Source organism: Polypterus senegalus, chromosome 1 (assembly GCF_016835505.1).
Source record: "Polypterus senegalus isolate Bchr_013 chromosome 1, ASM1683550v1, whole genome shotgun sequence".
Classification (NCBI taxonomy): Eukaryota; Metazoa; Chordata; class Cladistia; order Polypteriformes; family Polypteridae; genus Polypterus; species Polypterus senegalus.
The window spans coordinates 38,647,861-38,669,458 of NC_053154.1; the positions used below are offsets into that span (position 1 = coordinate 38,647,861).

The 21,598-nt window shown below is 35.7% G+C and overlaps 1 protein-coding gene across 14 annotated transcripts in view; it reads right to left on the reverse strand.

The window, feature by feature from the left end:
- Positions 1-21,598, reverse strand: part of LOC120525036 (E3 ubiquitin-protein ligase TRIM39-like) — a 133,196-nt gene that overhangs the window by 63,842 nt on the left and 47,756 nt on the right. For 7 of the 14 annotated variants that reach the window (XM_039746993.1, XM_039747019.1, XM_039747060.1 and 4 more), the window contains 3 exons: positions 7,408-7,461; positions 3,513-3,600; positions 311-376 (listed from right to left, as the gene is read on the reverse strand). In XM_039746993.1, the coding sequence (XP_039602927.1) occupies positions 311-374 (64 nt within the window). In that variant the 5' untranslated portion in view covers positions 375-376; positions 3,513-3,600; positions 7,408-7,461. The remainder of the gene's footprint in view (positions 1-310; positions 377-3,512; positions 3,601-7,407; positions 7,462-21,598) is intronic. The other 7 variants (XM_039747092.1, XM_039747068.1, XM_039747075.1 and 4 more) reach the window with 2 other exon arrangements.

Below are 21,598 nucleotides of genomic sequence, written 5' to 3' on the forward strand. Positions count from 1 at the left end.
ATAAACACCAACCCCACCTCCTTTTCTCTTCAGTCTATCCTTCCTAATAAATATGTATCCCTCTATGTTATACTTATCCCCATCATTGCTGTTTTCCATTTGCTATAATATTATAATTATGCTCTACTTCATACCAGTCCAACTCACTTTTTTATTTTCGATACGTCTAGCATTAAGGCAAGCTATTTTAATGTGTTATTTAATTTACATGACTGTGCATTTTTGTTTTCTACTTTATCATAAAATATGCTGGCTAGATGAATGTGATGCATGTAGACCCAATGATGACATTTCGTATAAAGGAACTTACATAGAGTTAAAACCAAGCAAAAAGCACAAATAAAAGTTATTGCAGTAATCTGCCATGGATCCATATCTGTAAAGAAAGAAAATCAGGTTTTAAAAAAATACAAGCAGAAACAACAAAATAGCACTGGGCTGGAATATTACAATTCTCTGGCAGATTTCCTTTATCAACAGTCTCTTTCAGTTACTCATTTCTTACTCTAACATTTTCATTAAGATATATTTAAAGCTTGATTGCATATTACTTTAGTTAGATGCAGTGACATTACAAAATGTATATACTGATTACAAGACAAAACATGAGGTTTTACATTGCTTTCTTGAAAAATAAGCTATAAAGCTACTTTAACAAATCACAGATATACTTTGTCAGACACATGAAAATAACGAGTGTCTTCAGGCTCTATTAAGGTAAGAACATTTATATTGACATTTTACTTTTATTAGTGCACAGCCATTTTGAGGTGTAGTTCCTACAAATTTGTTAGGAAAATGTAAAAGTCTAGTTAGTGTTTGAATTTTAATTCACAGTATTTAGACTATTTAGAGATTTTTGGTTACTGTCTCTGGGTTAGGTGAAAGATAGGACAGGCTTTTTGTTACTGATTTTCTATCCAGTTTTTCAGTGTTTCTTCTCCTGGTCACTTTCATTACATTATCTTGCAATTCCTTGCATTGGGCATAACAATAACAATATCCTGTATATGGAATATTTTTGTATGATAAAAATACAATGAAACGCCTGTAATATTCATCTGATAATAACAATGTTACTTTAAACAGAATAATCTAATAAAAAGGGCCTGCAGTCATCCAGCTTTGAAATCATAAGTGACTTACTTGATAGTTTTATGTGAACAGAAAACACATTTTCATTTACACTCTTCTTAATTGTGATCGCTATCCATTTCTGACCATATCCAAATGTGGTCCGTGTGATCCATTGCAAAGCACATTTGCATACAGTTTTTAATGTGGTCAGCTGCCATCTGATCATGAGGCATGGTAATGCAGGTGTAAAGTCATGCCCTTTGCTTTAGCTACAAATTTCCTCCTTTATCTGGACTGACACTCTCTCTCCACTTTATGCTCTGGTCAGAGCACCTACACAAGCTCTTCATGGGTGGTCTTCTAAATCTCACAAAGCAATGTATTTGGCTTCACAAAGGCACACTTTAAACTAAATGTTCTTGTTTTCTTCAGATGCAAGTTATAGTTTTACTTGTTTTTATGCTACATCCCTTTTAGGAAGTTGGTTCTTTATCTTAATGTATATCTTAATTTCCACCCTGATGAATATTTTGGATATATAAATTTAGTTTTCTTCACATTTCTTCTTTCATTTTGCAAGCAAAGTGCATTGCTAATATCTGATGTTTCAGAAGGATCTTGTTTGATCCTGTTATGAATCCTTGCAATATTTACATCATTACATATCAAAAAGGAATAATCCAAGGCTGGATTTCAACCTAATCGCTAAACTGGTCAGCATATATTTTATAATTTTGGATTTCCCTGAATAGCATATTTAACATCATGAATATTAGGCTAGTTAGACCTCTTATATCATTGAAAGATGCTGAGAAATTAATTCACGCGTTTGTTTTCAGTCGACTAGATTACTGTAACGCACTCCTCTCAGGACTACCCAAAAAAGACATAAATCACTTGCAACGTTTGCAGAATGCAGCTGCTAGAATCCTAACTAGAAAAAGAAAATTCAAACACATTTCTCCAGTTTTAATGTCACTACACTGGTTACCTGTGTCTTTCAGGATTGACTTTAAAATTCTGCTTATGGTTTATAAAGCCTTAAATAATCTCGCCCCATCGTATATATCGGAATGTCTGACACCTTATATTCCAAATCGTAACCTTAGATCCTCAAATGAGTGTCTCCTTAGAATTCCAAGAGCAAAACTTAAAAGAAGTGGTGAGGCGGCCTTCTGCTGTTATGCACCTAAAATCTGGAATAGCCTGCCAATAGGAATTCGCCAGGCAAATACAGTAGAGCACTTTAAAACACTGCTGAAAACACATTACTTTAAATTGCTTTTACTTTTTTTGTTTTTTTCTGTCCACCCTGGCCATCAGACCTTACTCTTATTATATGTTAATTAATGTTGACTTATTTTTATTTCTTACTGTGTCTTTTATTTTTCTATTCTTCATTATGTAAAGCACTTAAAGCTAAATTTTTTGTATGAAAATGTGCTATATAAATAAATATTGTTGTTGTAGTTTTACATTACTGTACTAATCATTATTATAAGATACAGTACCAGTAATGGCACAACGTGCAGTGAATACACTTGACTTGAGCATTCCTAGTTTTCATCCTCTTTCTCTGTATGTTTAGCATTTGTTTGCTCAGAGGTTGATGTGCTCACTGCTTCCTGAGCAGCTCTTCTTTTCTCCACCCTAGCGGCCCACTTCTTCTCTTCTTTTGTCGGCATCTTTTCACGTTAAAACTGAATAAGTCAGTGTTTGCACTGCAATTAGTACATTTTCCTTCATTTTTCACTTAAGCTGGCACTTAAGTCTTCAATCTGCCTCAAGAATGATTTAAGATATGAAGAGGTAGGGGGAGTGATGGCGAAGGTGGTAGGGATGAGAACGGCGCTCATACGCATGTGCCCGATCTGTTGGCTGCCACCGAGAGTTGATTCTACAATAAAATAAAATGAAAGTAAAAAGAGGAATAACCTTGGATGTCAATCATCACCCCGAAAGTGGATAATAGATGTCACGTAGTATATGTGCACCAAATTTCAGATTATTTTGCGAGCTACAGGTGATTTAAAATCCTGGACAAACAAACAGACAGCCACAGTAGCATATTATATAAGAAGATTAGCATTAACAAGAATAACTTTCTAACCCTAACCTTGGTGTTACCCTAGTGAAAACCAAAATGGTGTAGTGGGTCTCTGGGAAACCTGCAGGGGACTGTCAGCCATAGCCCAACTAGAAGGCCATAGCAAATTTGCCCCAAATGTATTTAAATAAAATTAAGAACTTAAATAATCCTTTATGATTCCATGTCCTACCTTGTCAAGTGCCTACAAGTTGTCACATTATACATATAAAATTCAGTGGGAACACTTTAACACTCAATATCACTTAAGTCCAGCTTGTATCATGAGTGCTGCTTATGTTGAAAATAAACAATGTTTTACTGTTAAAAAAAAAGGGTTATGACAAACCTGTGTATTTACCGACACTTTGGACTTAAAACTGATGTTGATTTCCTGCTAGCATCAACTTTTATTGGTGAGATGAGAAGGGAAGGAGCTGTAAATGAGATAACAGTGATGTCATTTTGAGGCAGCAGGTGAAAACTGAAGTCATGTTAATGTCACACTCATATTCTTCTCCTGTGAAACACTGAAGTCTGTCCTTGTGTGAGATTCACCATGTTTGAGTATCAGGCAGCAGAAAGGCAAGCTTATGCCTTCTGAGCCATTAGCCTGGTGCTTTCAAATGCATAAAGAAAGCCTTATTGAACTTTAAAGGAGTTATTTTGCCTAATGCAAAGTGAAGATCTGAGTTGTAGTCTTCAACAAAATGATATATGTTGATGGTAATTGTGGTGATGTAGAAAGATCAGAAATGGAGACAGCAAGGCTTTAATTTTTTTTTGTTTCTGAAGAAAATGTTATGTTAAGACTAAATTGGGACTGAAAGAAGCACTGCCTTATGGTCTTAGAAACATAAATCAGTGCTGAGAGAACGGACAACAAATAAGCCAGATGTGAAAATCAACTCCATCAAGAGTGAGTAGGATAACTAAACATGCTGCACATATCAAACCAATACAAAAGAAAATGACAATGTTTTATTCAAGACTACAGTTTGTTGCTTTTTCATTTTGGATTTGGGGTTTGATTCAACTTCTTTCAGTTGAATTCTATTAGATCTCAATCATACATTTCCATTTTTTAACTTCATCACTACTCAACTAGATATAACAGATCTGACCAGGGGCCTTATGTATAAACGGTGTGTATGCACAGAAATGACGTTCAACTCAGGATGTATAAAACCTAAACTTGGTGTAAAGCCACACAAATTTCCACGGTAGCTCATACCCTGTCGTACGCAAGTTCTCCACTCGGTTTTGCAGACTTGTGGCATCCAGCATCAAAGCAGTGCTACTGTTCCTGTGTGGTTACCCTTTCTTTTTCAGATCCACATCCCTGATGCGACTTTATAAATACACTGAAATTAACTGCATATTGCTTATTAGTTTAATGCATCCGATTGTATTTAACCTGTAACAATATAATGGTCCTCAGAATGGTCAAACTATTCCAAATACCATAATTGCTTTAGCGTTGTTACTCTCACTGCACCTTCTTCTTCTTCTTCTTCTTTCAGCTGCTCGCGTTAGGGGTTGCCACATCGTATCATCTTTTTCCAAATTACTCTCACTGCACCACTAAGAGTATTTTTATCACTGTATCTGAGTGTGAATTACAGATCTATAGCAGCTGATCAGAAAGAGACTTATCGGTATACAGCATCAAGCACACGCTGCCTCAGCCATTCACTATTTGAACTGCTCTCATCCGACAAACGCTTAAGGGTCTTTCCTGTACTGACCTCGCGGTTCAGAAACTGTTTCATCACAAGAACTCTAAACGCAATCCATCAGACCATCAAGTGCTCCTTGTATAACTGTTTGTACTTATAAGTACAATCACATCACTGTAAATTTGCAATACAGTTATAATACTGCACAACCTGAGCCACTTTATAAAGCACATATTTACATATGATGACGATATCATTTTTAAGAGGAAATGCAGCAAAATATGTTTATTATATTACACAGATAAAACTTTAACTTTAGCTACACGATGTCGCAGCGCTACCGATGAGCTGCCGCTCCGTTCACGGATTGTTCCTGCCTTGTGCTGTATTCTTGCTGTGGCTGGCGCGACACTGGATGGATAGAATATTTAAACATTACGAAAGTATTTCAATGTTCCTTAAAAGTTTTGAAGAATCGCCGTTCTAAGCTTACAGATGGCTTAACGTGTATTACAGAGCTGATTGTGTTGTGATTGGGTATTTGGAGAAAGAAAAGTAAGGACAGGAATTGGGGGTTAGTACGTTTGAAAGCGACAGTACTTCTGTAATAAAGTATTTCATCGAAGGTCGCACATGGTGCAGCAAGCATCTTGCGTGAGACATGAATAATCACTGCGCCACAGTGTTCCTATGTTTAATAACATACTTTAACTCCTGTCATCATGAAAATGATATCACGTATACATCTCAGTATTTTAATTATTCAGAGAGCTATAATATTACCAATGTAATGGATTTGGTGTCCTGTCAGAGGAAGAGAAAGCTTGGAAGCACGTAGTGATTGACACACAGGGCACATAGAAGATCAAATGTAAAACAAAGCATTTAACGTGCTACTTTAGTTAGGATGGGATTTGAGAAACTAGTAAATTAAACGATTTTAAAATGAACTTTATGATGTTCTACTTTAATGACAAAATAAACTACATGATTAAAGTGGAAATTTCGAGATTAAAGTTGACATTTCATGCTTTCCCCCCACTGTGTGCCTTTTTTTTTCTCTGTACCCTAATAAGCTTTCATATGACACTCAGACGGTGGACTACGACTCGCCTTTACATGGTGACTTTGATATCTGACAACTTCTTTTTTATTTCGGGCACTGGGCAACTTTGTGAACTTGAGTTTTTGAGTTTCTTCGACACGCTATGTCACTTGATCAACTTCCTTTTGTTGTTTATACCACTGTTTAAACCAACAAATAGTAAGTTTTTCCTTGCCTCCACTTGGTTTTGGCTGAAATTCTTCTATTTTTCCTCATACTTTTGCCATTGCCTTTTCACAGAACACTGAGCTTAAGGGCTATTTATATTGATTTACATATTCAAAGAGATAATTCTGGGCGGAGACAGGGAGGGACAGCAGGCACATGCATGTGTGTTACTTTTCACGCTGACTGGGATTTATGTAGAGGAAAAATGTGGAAGTTGGCGAATGCACAGATTTGTGCATATGGATTTTTTTGTGCATAAGTACAGTACATTTCCGCTTTTGTGCTTATGTCATGTTATAGTGCGAATTCTACGCATGGTGTTAATGCATGAGGCCCCTGATGATGTCCATTCTTTCACACTATAAGTGTGACATTTTAAGGATTAGAGTCTTTCACCAACTACACTGTATGACCAGATGGTGCCTAAATATTCCAGAAAAAAAGGGGACTATGACTATTTCGCTCGTAATTTAAATTCTGCATGTGTGTGACAGGCTATAATATTTGTTGTTTATTTCTGAAAGGAAAGGTTTAAAATACAAAGACAAAATAATCCAAAGAAAAACTTTGATTGCAGTATACAGTTTGAATTTACCAAAATATACACAACATGTAATGCCATTACAATTTTGGAAATTTTTTAAATTTAAGTACTAAATGACTATGACACATTTTAAAGATTTCTGAGTTTGATGGTATTAACTTTAAAAATTTTAAAAGCTTGAAGCTGAATAATTCGAATCACCCAAACCGTAATTATTAATATTACTTAATATTTACTTTAAGATATCCACAAAAGTTTGTTCTAGAGTTCAAACAAAATTGAACAGGCAAACATATGGACATTCATATTTCTAAAAATTCTTAGCACATGTTCCAGAGATATCAAAATATGATTTGAAGTTAAAAACACAAAATTATTTTTATTCATTACAAAAAGATGCTATTCTAATGTGGAATGGTAGGAGGGAGTAGCAGTGAGGTGATGAAATAGCTACCTGCCTGGTCTGAGCAGCTGTTATTAAAGCTACTACTACCTTCAGGTCTCTCACTACCATCCTTATTGTTAAAGGATAATTACAGTATTTTTCAAGTTGAAGTTATTTCTTCACAATCATAATATATATTAATTTGAAACATAAAATTGTGTTCTAAAGTTAAACTTTTTAATAAAGTTTAAAAATACTTTGTCTGTTCTTTCATTTTACAGTGGGACTCTATGGAACCCTGTGTCCATACATGATTGAAACAAAAGACCCAGGAAATAAAAATGTTCTGAATAATCGACTTACCTCAGATTAAATCAGTTAGATCTTGTCACATATTTATTTTAGAAATCAGCAAAACTGCAGAAAAATAAAAAGATCATGTTAATCCATTGTTACACCTCTTTAATATCAACAGATACAAGAAAGACAAGAGCCTGTTTCTTTCTAGGGATGCATCAGTATCAGAAAGCATGTAAATCTGGAAGGAAAACTGGCATATCAAGGTTGTCATTAAAATTTTTCCAAGTTTTTTTTTGTAACTTATTTTTAGATTAATATGTTTAAGATTTTTTTCACACTGTTATGACAGGGTGTAGTTGTTAAGTATACTTAATATCCTTGGACCACATAAAGCATCTGTATTAGGGGATAGGTTGTAGGGGCAAAAAGAAAAGAATTCTGCAGACAAATCTGAAAGTTTGTGACCTGTATTCAAAAATTTCATAAAGGTGAATAAATTTAATTAAAAGTTAATTTAAAATCGGTAAGATTCACAACACTGTGCTAATAGTGATCCTTATTCCATCATCAGTGAACATAAAAATAATTTCTTTATAGACAGCCTCCTGATTGCATCTATTGTCATTTAAAATGTTAAAATACATGTACATTTTTCAATTTTAAAAAAAGCAAAAAAATAAAAATAGTAATAATACAACTTTCAGGGTCATCCTGCAAAAAATTGCTTAAATATTTATTATTGAAAAGCAAGACCTCAAATTTCAATCAGCTGGGCTCATAAAATAAAAGCAAATAAGAAATTACTATTTTGTGGAAATAGTTTAAAATGTACAACCATCACATATTTATGTGGATATGTAAGCATTTTTAAAGTGGCACAAAGGTTTATTACGAAACAGTCCACATCAACAGTCAGCACAGATTCTTGGCATATTTTGTGAATAGTTTCTACATACAAAACACTTTAAACAGTTTTATTGCTTCTGCATTCTCCCAACTAGTACTGGGTTAGTCTGCTGAGAGTGAGAGTGATCTGGAGAAATGCTTTCTAAATGTTGGGATGCTATTCACCATGTAACAACTTCAGTATTTAATTTTTAATAGTAAAACAACACTTTTCAGGTAGCTGGGCACATCACACAGAAAATGAAAAAATAAAAACAGCACTTTTCAATTAGCTGGGCATATTAAATAGCAAATGAAATAACTATAGTTGCCTTTCACAGGTGGTTAGCAGTTCCTGTTTCATTTTGTTTACATTATGGTATGGAGCAGCCTTGTCTTTCTGGCAAATAAGTGATGTGACAGTATTGTCAGAAGGCAATACCTGCGATAGTCTCAGCGAATTGCATCGCCAAAGTCACAAACTGTTTTTTCTTGGTAATCAAGTGGGATCTTTCTCCAAATAGGGAACACAATTTAGCATGCTATTAGTTATTTACATCAGCTGTCCAAAATTTGATGCCAGATTTGTGGGGTTTACTTCACTCGTACTTTGTAAAACAGCATCAAAATTCATTGCAGATGTAGTCAAGGATCAGACGGAGTAAAGGCTGGATTCACATTTGGGTACCAGCATTCAATGGTTGTACTTGCAGTGATAATTGTGTTAAAAAAATCATATCTTCTATATATAATTTTTGTTTTAAAATAATATGGGCATTTGCCCAATGGATATTCAGAAAATGCAATGGAAGAACAGGAAAATGACACACATACTATTTAAATAATTAAAAATGTAAATGTTAAAACTGACATTTTCAATACTTTTTACTCAATTTCCTATGTGTTTGTAAATTATGTTATACATGTTTTGGGGGGTTACATACACACAGAATGAGTTTCTGTAATTAGTTTCTTAAATGGAAATGTTATTAAAAGTTTGCTTTTTTGCATCAGTCTTGATGTCATATTGTTTTTCAAATTACTGTTGCTGTTTTGGGGTTTTTGCATCACCTGTTTCTATGGAAACAATCCCATAATGCACTGGGTATAAAGGTCACGTAACCCGTTCCTGGATATCTGAGATTGGATAAAATAACCCAGTTTTGCATACATTCTTTGTGATTCTTTTAGTAATTGACTAGTTGCATACTCTTTTTTGACTTTGATGTCTATTTTAGTGTTTTGGGTCTGCCAATCATGTTCTGAGTTCTGGTTTTGAGTTATTCATCATTTCTTGTACTACTTTAACTATCTTCAGTCAGCACAGTGAAAATTTGCATTGTCACTTGTACTTGTAGTGTTAAGATATACACAGTATATTCGATTGTGACCTCCAATATTTGCAAGAACAGTCTGTGGCCAAGTGAAGTAATAGGGATAAGAACTTGCACTTCTTAATCTGACGTCATGGCCCTCCCCTTTTAATACGTGGAGAACAACTGGTCCAAGAGGAAGGACTTGAGGTCTAGTTCACAGGTGATGGTAGAGATGATGACAAGACTGGCCTGTACAGTGCTGCAGTGATCATTATTCAAATGCTGTATAAGACTGCAGTGGTAATGCATAGGGTAACTCCTCGGGCAGAACTCTCAATTTACCAGTAGGCCTGCATCTCCATTCTCACCTATATCCAAATGCACTGGGCAGACACCAAAAGAATGATATTACAAATACAAGAGATTAAAATCAAGTTTCTGTTTTGTTTCTATGGCCTAACCTGCTGAATATATACTCTAAGCTGATAGGGGATGTAGGCTGTTGGTATGGACTGACATCCCATCCACAATTGTTTCCTATGTTGTGTCACATGCTGCAAGGGCAATGCATGCGCAAGAAATTAATGGAATTATGTATACTACTTTACTAAATACATTTATAAATTTACCATGCACAGACACCAGTTCACTCCTCATTTCCCGAAAACATAACTGATCATGCATACTAATATGGCAGGTCATGCTGATGTAACACTAATAATTTTTCATCAGCTTTATGAGCCCTTTATGACAGGATCTATATAATTTTTAGATGTTCACACAGTGGACAGGTGCTTGTCATGGGTAGGACACAGGTTGACCCAATTTCCCTCTTTATACTCTTTATTATGTAGCCTTTAACAGAAAGCCTCAAATCCCTTACTCTTGCCACACAGCTAGGTGATGGAGTTCAGCACTTCCCCCTTTCCTATAATCTCAGGCAAATAAACAAGAGTAAAATTAGCAGCAGTAGAAAACTTACACATATTTACTTATGTATTATAGATCAAATTGATAGTAATATAAAACAAAAGCAAAATAAACTATGGCAATAAATACCAATATGACTTTGTACTGTTAGATGTTAAGTCTTTTCCCGACAGCCCATTCCTGTGTTGCTTTAAGCAGTTGAAATCAGTAAGAGCATTTTTGGATTGGCTTTTCTCTCCCCCGTCATTCCCTATGACCAACGTTTTACTGATTTTAAAAGGCTAATCTTGGTATGACGTCGTCATCGTGTCTCCAAGACAATTTCACCTTTTTTAACATTTAAATTTCTTGTCTCTAAAATGTTCTTTCAAAGCTCAGATATTTCTGCTGTTAGAGTTAAAAGGCACAAGTGTGCCTGTGTAACTTAGAGATACTTTTGTGCCATCTAAAATCAGCTGCCTTAGACAACATTTCTGACATCATGAACCAAAGGCAGCGACTCAGATTGCTTGTATAATTAGTAACAGCTTGCAAAGTCATACTTGTATTTTGGTTACAGCTATCAACAAAAACATGTATAGCCAAGCAATACAACATAAAGGAGCAAATTGCTTAAACTAATTTTCAAGTAGTTTTTAAGCAAACACAGAAGTATTTGTGGACAACCCGCTTTTAACATAACATGGAATTTCAGCATCAAAAAGCAAAATTTGATATTTTTGTAGTATTTTTATCTAGCACCTCTTACATCTTCTTGGCTCTGCACAAATTATCTTTTATCCAAGTAGTTATTGTTTACTCCAGAGTAAGATATTTATTATTTATTGTGCTTAGAAGAAAGTATTTATTATCTATTCAGTTTTGGAGCAGAGTTTCTTATTTATTGTGTTATGGACTTGCTTATTTTGTTCACTATAATTGCTTTGTGGATTCTTTTATTTTTCTTTGAAAGTAATCCAAATGCTGATAATATTCAACCTGAAACAATTCAGTTTACCAGTACAGGGATCATACCAACCGAGTTGCTTCGTAGTGCTGTGTGCTTTAATTGTCAGGGTGACCTTCAGTCAAAGTAATCTAACAAGCCGTTTAAATAGGGGCAGACAAACACGGCTTTGGTTAAAGGTCATGAGGCATTGGGTAACCTGTTTTCTTACTCTTATTATAACTCTGGTGAATGTGCAATTGTTACATAATAAACTGGATGAATTAAAAAGTAAACCTGTCTTCAACAAGATTACAGAGTAGCCAGCAATATGACTTTTGCATAGACATAGCTTTCTGTACTGATCAGCAATACTGTATCTTATGCCTGATGTATTAGAGTACATCTGAGAATAGACCAAAACAGCCAGGCCACAAGTGATGGATGTAGTAGTGGAGTCTGTGTGTACATTAACAAACAATTATAATAGCATTAATCAATAATCTATACTAATAAAAGGCAAAGCCCTCACTCACTCACTGATTCATCACTAATTCTCCAACTTCCCAAGTGGGTGGAAGACTGAAAATTGGCGGGCTCATTCCTTACAGCTTACTTACAAAAGTTGGGCAGGTTTCATTTCGAAGTTCTATGCATAATGGTCATAACTGGAACCTATTTTTCTCCATATAATGTAATGGAGTAGAGTTCGATGGCTGTGGGGGGCGGAGTTTCGTGTGACATCATCACGCCTCCCACGTAATCACGTGAACTGACTGTCAATGCAATACGTAGAAAACAAGGAAGAGCTCCAAAAAGCGCTGATGAAAACATGCATTATACAATTGAGAAGGCAGCGAAACAATAAGAAGCGAGCGACTGACATATACAACCATATTCATAAACATATTCAGCCACTGCGGAAACAAATCACGGTGTAAACCTAAAGTTTAAATTAACTTCATAGACAGGCTGTCGCTGGCGTTTGACGTGCCCATGGCTAATGCGGGATACAAGTTTAATGAGAGGATGCAGGATAAAAACGAGAGTTTTGATCACTTTGTAATTAAGTTAAAATTACTGGTAAAGGGATGTGCTTGTGCAAATTCCGAGAGACTGTCTTTGTGGGGGGATTGACAGTTAAGGCGGGTGGGAGAGTCACGTCATCATCTCCCCTCCCATTCACCTCAATTCACTGTGAGCTGAGCTCCGCAGCTAATGCAGTCTTGCGGAACCAACTTTGTGACGCTGCCACCAAATACTCACAGAAAAATCCACAAGTTAATACACACGCTGTCTCTACAGTTTCTCCACACTCTGAATTCTCCAGGCACTACACTGTGTGCACAATTATTAGGCAAGTGAATATTTTGACCATATCATCATTTTTATGCGTATATTACAACTCCAAGCTGTATTAACTTGAATGCTTAATGGATTTAAGCACGTCAGGTGATGTGTATTTGTGTAATGAGGGAGGGTGTGGCCTAAGGAGATCAACACCCTATATCAAGGTGTGCAGAATTATTAGGCAGTTAGTTTTCCTCGGGCAAAACGGGCCAAAAAAGAGATTTAACTGACTCTGAAAAGTCAAAAATTGTAAAAAGTCTTTCAGAGGGATGCAGCACTTTTGGAATTGCTAAGATATTGGTGTGTGATCACAGAACCATCAAACATTTTGTTGCAAATAGTCAACAGGGTCGCAAGAAACGTGTTGAGAACAAAAGATGCAAATTAGCTGCCAAAGATTTGAGAAGAATCAAACGTGAAGCTACCAGGAACCCATTATCCTCCAGTACTTTCATATTCCAGAGCTGCAACCTACCTGGAGTGCCCAGAAGTACAAGGTGTTCAGTGCTCAAAGACATGGTCAAGGTAAGGAGTGCTGAAACCCAACCACCACTGAACAAGAAACATAAGTTGAAACGTCAAAACTGGGCCAAGAAATATCTGAAGACAGATTTTTTTCAAAGGTTTTATGGACCGATGAGATGAGAGTGACTCTTGATGGACCAGATGGATGGACCTGTGGATCAGTAATGGGCACAGAGCTCCACTCCAACGTGGAGGTGGGGTACTGGTATGAGCTGGTATTTTAAAGATGAGCTAGTTGGACCTTTTGCATTGAAGATGAACTCAAAATCAACTCCCAAACCTACTGCCAGTTTTTCGAAGACACTTTCTTCAAACAGTGATACAGGAAAAAGACCATAATTTTTATGCAGGCCAATGCTCCATCACTTGCATCGAAGTTCTCCACTGCGTGGCCAGCCAGTAAAGGCCTTAAAGATGAAGGAATAATGACATGGCCCCCCTTCCTCATCTGACCTAAACCCTATCAAGAACTTGTGGGCACTTCTTAAACGCTAGATTTACGGGGGAGAAAAACAATACACCTCTCTGAAGAGTGTCTGGGAGACTGTAGTCACTGCTCCACAAAAAGCTGATCGTCAACAGATCAAGAAACTGACAGACTACATGAATGGAAAGGCTTATGACTGTTATTGGAAAGAAGGGTGCCTATATTGGTCATTGATTGATTGATTTATTTTTTTTGAAATGTCAGAGATGTTTATTTGTAAGTGAGATGGGAAAATTTTCATTTTTCCTTTAGTTGCATAATAAATCTGCACACTAATAGTTGCCTAATAATTGTGCGCACATATGTATTCCCCTGATGATGTTCACACTCACATTTCCGTTGTGAAACATTCAGGTTTCAGGTTTATTAACATTTTGGATTGACTGATAGCACTGTGTTTGTTCCATATTAAAATTAATCCTCAAAAATACAACTTGCCTAATAATTGTGCACACAGTGTACTTACAAAAGGTTACATTGACAATCGTGTTACGTTATTTTTTAAAATGTTTCCTTTTCTTAGCACAAGCACAACTGAGAAGCTTTGATGCATGTGCTCCATAACGCGTTAAAAAATAACGCATTTAATCACACTTTGCATTCCAAACAAAAGGGAACCTTCTGTCAATGCATGATTTCCTGGTACACCGATTACATTGATGTACACATCAGAGCTACAAAAATGTAACAGTCGGAAGAAAGCGCGTTGCTACGACTGATTGGAGGAAAATTTCATTTCAAAAGACTACCCGACGGAAGCCTTGATAAAAGCAATTTTTTGTGCACATATATATATATATATATATATATATATATATATATATATATGTATGTATATATATGTAGATGTATATATACTGTATATATGTGTGTATATGTATATATATGTTTACGTGTGTGTGTATATATATATATGACAGCAACACTCATGACAATGTCAATCATGTTACGTTATTATTAAAATGTTTCCTTTTCTTTTTCATTACTTCTTTAACACACTACTTCTCCGCTGTGAAGCGCGGGTATTTTGATATATATATGAATGACCTCCAAAGAGCACAGAGACTTTTGATCACGTGAACGTGTCTGCAAAAAGTGGCGTCTCCTGCCCTGCAAAAGTCGAGCAGCCGGCGCATGCGTGTGCGTGCATGCATGCATGCATGCATGCATAGCTGTGCTGGCCTTTGAGATGCTGACTGCACTTCTGCCTTAAGTCAAAGTGAGCAATTATTCGTTTTTTTCAGCCTCCCCCTGAGCTATAGCCCAGACAAGTGCAAACACGGGACCCCTTTTCTACACCGCGGCAAACTAATATTAAGGCGCTTTGCACTTGCTTTTGCATGTATACGATTATGAGGTCGTCAGCTCGGATTATGAAGACACGCACAGGAGTGGAGGACTGACAGTGCCATCACAGCCGATTAATGGCAGGGACGTCTCACCAGTCTACACAAGACCCACTGCGACGGTCCCCAAAAGGCGCTGATATCGTCAGCGAAGACATCTCTCTACACTATATAAAAGAAAAAGGCAACTTTCCTTTCTTTACACCTCTTAACACTGCAGAGGACACAAAACTAATTTTCTTTAATTGCTGGTAATGCCGGTAAGGAACATTACCAGAGGCAGAAATTTGGACGTTCACATAGAAAATGTAATTTCTATACCACAGCCGTCGTGTAGCGCCTTTCAAAAGGGATCAACTACAGAGAGATGATCCATATACATTTTAGCTGCTGTTAGTACTACTTACCTATTCTGTTACACCGTCTTTAAAATGTAGTTTACCCGCAACCACTCCAGTAGTGCTCAATGTACCTTTACTTCTTAAAACGTTAATGTTTTACTGTTTAATAACTTATAGACTACATTTTATTATTTTTCCCTTGCACTCAGTGACCAAAGCTATACACACACATATAGACACATACATATATATATACACATATATATACCCGTGTGTATGTTTGTATGTATGTGTATATATATATATATATATATATACACACACCTATCTACATTGTATATATATATACACACACAGACATACATACATACATACATACATACATACACACACATATATATATAATTTGTGTGTGTGTATGTATGTATGTATGTATGTATGTGTGTGTATATATGATGTAGATAGGTATGTGTATATGTAGATATGTATATACAGTAGATATGCATATATGTATATAGATATGTATATAGATATGAAGATTCAAACCCATTATGACAGCAGCAATCCATGCTGTGAGAAAACAGTAAAAAGGAGGCGTGTCAGACGTCGTGGTACATTTTCTGATGCAGCTAGACGAAAACAACTTTGTGACAGTGCCGCCAAATACACAAAACAATTACTTTGACAATCATGTTACGTTATTTTTAAAATGTTTCCTTTTCTTTTTCATAACTTCTTTAACACATGACATCGCTGCGAAGCGTGGGTATTTTGATATATATATATATATATATATATATATATATATATATATATATACTGTATATATATAAGACAGCAACACTCATAACAGTGACAAAACAATTACATTGACAATCATGTTACGTTATTTTCAAAATGTTTCCTTTTCTTTTTCTTTCCTTCTTTAACACACTACTTCTCCGCTGCGAAGCACGGGGATTTTGCTAGTAGATATATAAAATGTCTGCCATGACATTAAGTTACACTCTGTATCTCTTGGACTGTTTTATTTGTCTCCTGAGTTATCACTGCTATTTGTTATGTGGTTCAAGGTTTGCAGTCACTCTGGCTAGGTATGCCACACTTCATCCTTGGGCATTTATTCACATAGAAATCCTTATACTTCTAGATGTATGGAACCTGCTCAAAAAAGAGCAGTAAAACTCTTGTATCTGTCAAGGTTATTATAGTTAACGAAAACTTAAATAAAAACTGAAACTATTATTAAAAAAACATTTTTTTGTAAACTGAAATAAAATAATTAACAAAACTGAAATGAAAAACTAAACGAAACTATTTAAGTAGCTGGAAACACTAACTGAACTAATTTTAGTTTTTATTTTTGAATGAATATTCTATCTGTTTGTTTTTAACCCTTATAACTTTTAAACTCTAAAACTGAAAGTCATCCACCACGAGCCGCCCACATATATTCATCCAGTGAACGGCGGCTAGTGAAGGAGGGCGGGTGTTCACACAGCATTTGTGGTGACAGAGGAAGTTGAATACGCGGGTAAAGCCTGTGGAATAGAAAACGATTTATGTACCACCTTTCTTTGCACTTGTTGTATATCAAGATGTAATTCAAATGCCTGAAACTGGAATGTGGTGGTCAACAAAAACTTTACCGTATGGACGGAAAAATCACAAGCGAGTAATGTTTCAGTTTATTCCTCAGGTGCCTGCTTTTTGTTGAAAGGAATTCATCTGCCACTTCGCATACAAAGTATAGAGAAAGTATAATCATGAAAAAAATTCGACCTTGAGATTTTGATGAATTCCCAAGTCCGAAGATAGTTTTTTTGGAATTATGTCTGTATGTAAACAAGGTAACTGAAAAACGCAACTACATAGATAGATGAAATTTGGCATGTGGTCGTTACACCAAAATTGTAGATCTCTATTAACTTTTGGGCCAAATCCATCAACCAGAAGTGGTACTTTACCTGAATACATACTCGATTTTTTTTTTTTATTCAAGCAGCTGCAGGGTCCAATTTAATCAACTTTACTTTTATAATAATTAATCAATATAATATTAATTTCATTTGTTGTTGATGTTTTTTAATTTACATAATATACCAATCATTGTCTTGCGGTTTACTCCTCAAATATTCATCCCCATATCTGAGTACAGGAGAAAGTCAAGGGGAGACCACTCCAAATTTTTGAAAATAAAATGGCACTGATCGAGAGACTGACTAGGTCATAATACAAGATCAGCATATTTTGTCGCTAACCAATCACTTTTGCTTTAAAAATGTCATTTAACAACGAAGAGATACAAACCTTATACAATTCCTGAGTTGGCAATGTCTCAACTGAACTTCTGGTAGGTAGGCAAAGAGAGTCTACCAAGTGATGAAAAGCTAAACATACTAATGTGTTTTTGTATTTATGCTATATGTATTAATTTATCTTTTTTAGTTAATATTCATCATTATTAATAGCAGATATTATGAAAAGAATCCAATTGCAGAATTATGTTTTATATAATAAATATTTGTCCCCATTTTTTCAATGTTTCTCTCTCTCTCAAAATAGATAGTTCTTAACATCATCCATATCATACATATTGCATACCAGGGATTTTTCCTGCTTTGCATTCAAACCTGCTGTGGTAGGCTCCAGGTTCCTGTGATTCTGCTCTGGATAAACAGGTTTAGATAATGTTGTATATATTGTTCTTAATCTCAGATGCTGTCTCTGTCATTTTATGCCTGTCCATACTCTTATTACCTGCTCTTGCTCTGGTCATTATGGGTTTACTGTTCTTATGGTGGACTATTTAAGTCTGACGGCCCCTAACCTGGAGCCTCATGTATGAACAGTGCGTACACACAAAAATGTTGTGTAAGAAGTTTCCGCGTTCAAATTGTAATGTATAAAACCTAAACTTGGCGTAAAGCCACGCACATTTCCACGGTACCTCATACCCTGGCGTACACAGGTTCTCCACTCGGTTTTGCAGACTGTCAGCACCTAGCGTCAAAGCAGTGCTACTGTTCCTGTGTGGTTATCCTTTCTTTTTCAGATCCACATCCCTGACACGGCTTTATAAATATACTGAAATTAACCGCATATTGTTTATTAGTTTAATGCATCTGATCATAATTAACCAGTAAGAACATATTGGTCCACAGATTTGTCAAACTATTCTAAATACAATAGCTGCTTTAGCATTGTTACTCTCACTGCACCTTCTTCTTCATCTTTCAGCTGCTCCCGTTAGGGATTGCCACAGCGGATCATCTTTTTCCATATTATTCTCACTGCAACACTCAGAGTATTTATATCACTGTATCTAAGTGGGGAATCAAAGATCTACAGAATCTGAGAAAGGGAATTATGGGTATACAGCATCAAGTACACGCTGCCTTAGCCATGCTGTCTATTGAACTGCTTTCACACGGCAAACGTTTCAAAGCCTTTCCTGTATGGACCTCGCGGTTTAGAAACAGTTTCATCCCAAGAACTATAAACGCACTCAATCAGTCCATCAATTGCTCCTTGTAGAACTGTTTGTACTTATAAGTAGAATTACCTCACTGTAAACTTGTACTACAGTTATAATATTGCATAACCTGAGTCACTTTATAAAGCGCGTATTTACATATGATGACTATATCATTTTTAAGATGAAATGCAGCAAAATATGATTATTATATTATACAGATAAAACTTTAACTTCATTTAAATAATCTATATTGGAGCCAATCCCAGCTAACACAGGGCACAAGGCAGGAAACAAACACCGGGCAGGGCATCTGCCCACCGCAGTAGTCTATATTGTTAATAATTAAACATGCCAGGACACGGTGCCGCAGTGCTAACTAGGAGCTTGCGGTCCGTTCACGGATTGTTTCTGCCTCACGCTGTGTTCTTGTTGGGGCTGGTGCAACACTGGAAGGATAGATGGATAGAATAATTAAACATGTACTACGAAGATATTTCAATGTTTCTTAAAAGTTTTGAAGAATCTGCATTCTAAGATTATAGATGGCTTAACGTTTATTACAGAGCTGATTGTGTGGTGATTGGGTATTTGGAGAAAGAAAAGTAAGGACAGGAATTGGGGATTAGTACGTTTGAAAGAGACAGTACTGCTACAATAAAATATTTCATCGAAGATCGCGCATGGCGCAGCAAGCATCTTGCGTGAGACATGAACAATCACTGCGCCACCATGTTCCCATGTTTAATAACATGATTTAACTCCTGTCATCATGAAAATGATATCACGTATACATCTCAGTATTTTAGTTATGCAGAGAGCTGTAATATCACAAATGTAATGGATTCTGTGTCCTGTCAGAGGAAGAGAAAGCCTGGAAGCATGTATTGATTCACACACATAGAGAACATAGAAGATCAAATACAAAACAAATCATTTAACTTGTTACTTTAGTTACAATGGGATTTGAGAAACTAGTAAATTAAACAATTTTAAGTTGAAGTGGAACTTTCGAGATTAAAGTTGACATTTCGTGCTTTTTTCCCACTGTGTGCCTATTTTTTTTGTCTGTACCCTAATGAGCTTTCATATGACACTCAGACGGTGGGCTATGACTTTGATATGTGACTTCTTTTTTATTTCGGGTACTTGAGCTTTCGAGTTTCTCTGACACTCGATCAACTTCCTTTTGTTGATTATACCACTGTTTAAACCAACATATAGTATTTGTTCCTTGCCTCCACTTGGTATTCGCTAAAATTCATATATTATCCCCCGTGCTTTTCCCATTGTCTTTTCACAGAAGGCTGAGCTTAAGGGTTATTTATATTGATTTACATACCCAAAGAGGCGTAATTCTGGGAGGAGACGGGGCGGGACAGCATGCGCATGCACGTGCGTTACTTTTCAAACTGACCGGGATTTATGTAGCGGAAGAACGTGGAAGTTTGCGTACGCACTGATTTATGCGTCTGGATTTTTCTGTGCGTACCCACATTCCCGCTTTTGTGCTTACACCATGTTATAGTGTGAGTTCTACGCACAGCGTTATACATGAGGCCCCTGGACATTACATGCTTGTTTTTCTTTGTTTCCCTCAATACAGCTAGGTGGGGTCTGCACACTAATTCATGATCACACACGTGAGAACACAGTAGACTCTGTTTTCTGATTTTTGATTTTTACAGGCCTGCAGGTGGCAAAATTCTGTCTATAAATTGTTTGTGCCTGAGATGGAATCAGAGATCAATATGGCTGGTAGAAAATAACAAAGCCCAGTATTTGAGATTTTTTAATACAATATTGAAGGCATTCATTATAGGCACTTTGACGTTGGAGCAGGATATGTTGTGTGCTGTAGACATTTAGAGTAAAAAACCCTCACACCTTAAAATTCACCTAAAGTTCATTACAAATTGGACCATTCTGGGCAATAAAAGGAAAAGAAAAAAGTGCCAACAGTCAGCACAGGTTTGTTCAGCACAAATTACAAAGAAAATATTTTAAAAATGATAAAATTGTGTGAAATTATTCATATTAAGTATCTGGTTTTGATTATGCTTGTTTTTATCAGACAAAAACAAAACCAAATAGTAAACTATGTCATTTAGTGTAGTACGCTTCCACTAACATTAAACTCATATTATATCAAAACTCGTTAAGTGTACAGTTCTGTCTCATTGTGACACAAAAACTAAACTCCATAGTAGCTCTTTAACCATACCATAATTACTAAAACTAAAACTAATATATATAAAAATAAAATAGAAATGTCTTTGTAAAATAAAAACTAAACTAAAACAAAAAATGCACAATGAAGGAAAACTAAAATTAAACTGAAATTCCAAGTAAGGTCAGAAAAAATATAGAATAAAAACTAATATAAAAAGGTAAAATATAATAACCTTGGTATCTATGCCAAATTATCTCTAGATTCCACTGATAACAAATCTTTTACTATCTGTACATTTACAAGTCAGCCTTGAAAAGATAAAAATACATATAAAATAGCCAAACTCTGCAGTGAATGATGTGTTTGGCTCCTATAAGGAGAAATTCATTGAAAACATTAGAGGATATATGTAAAGAAATAAGCACAGATATTAATTCTTAGTAAATATATATTTTTTAATCTTTAGTGGTTGAGCTTCATTTTTATCACATTTTCAGGATT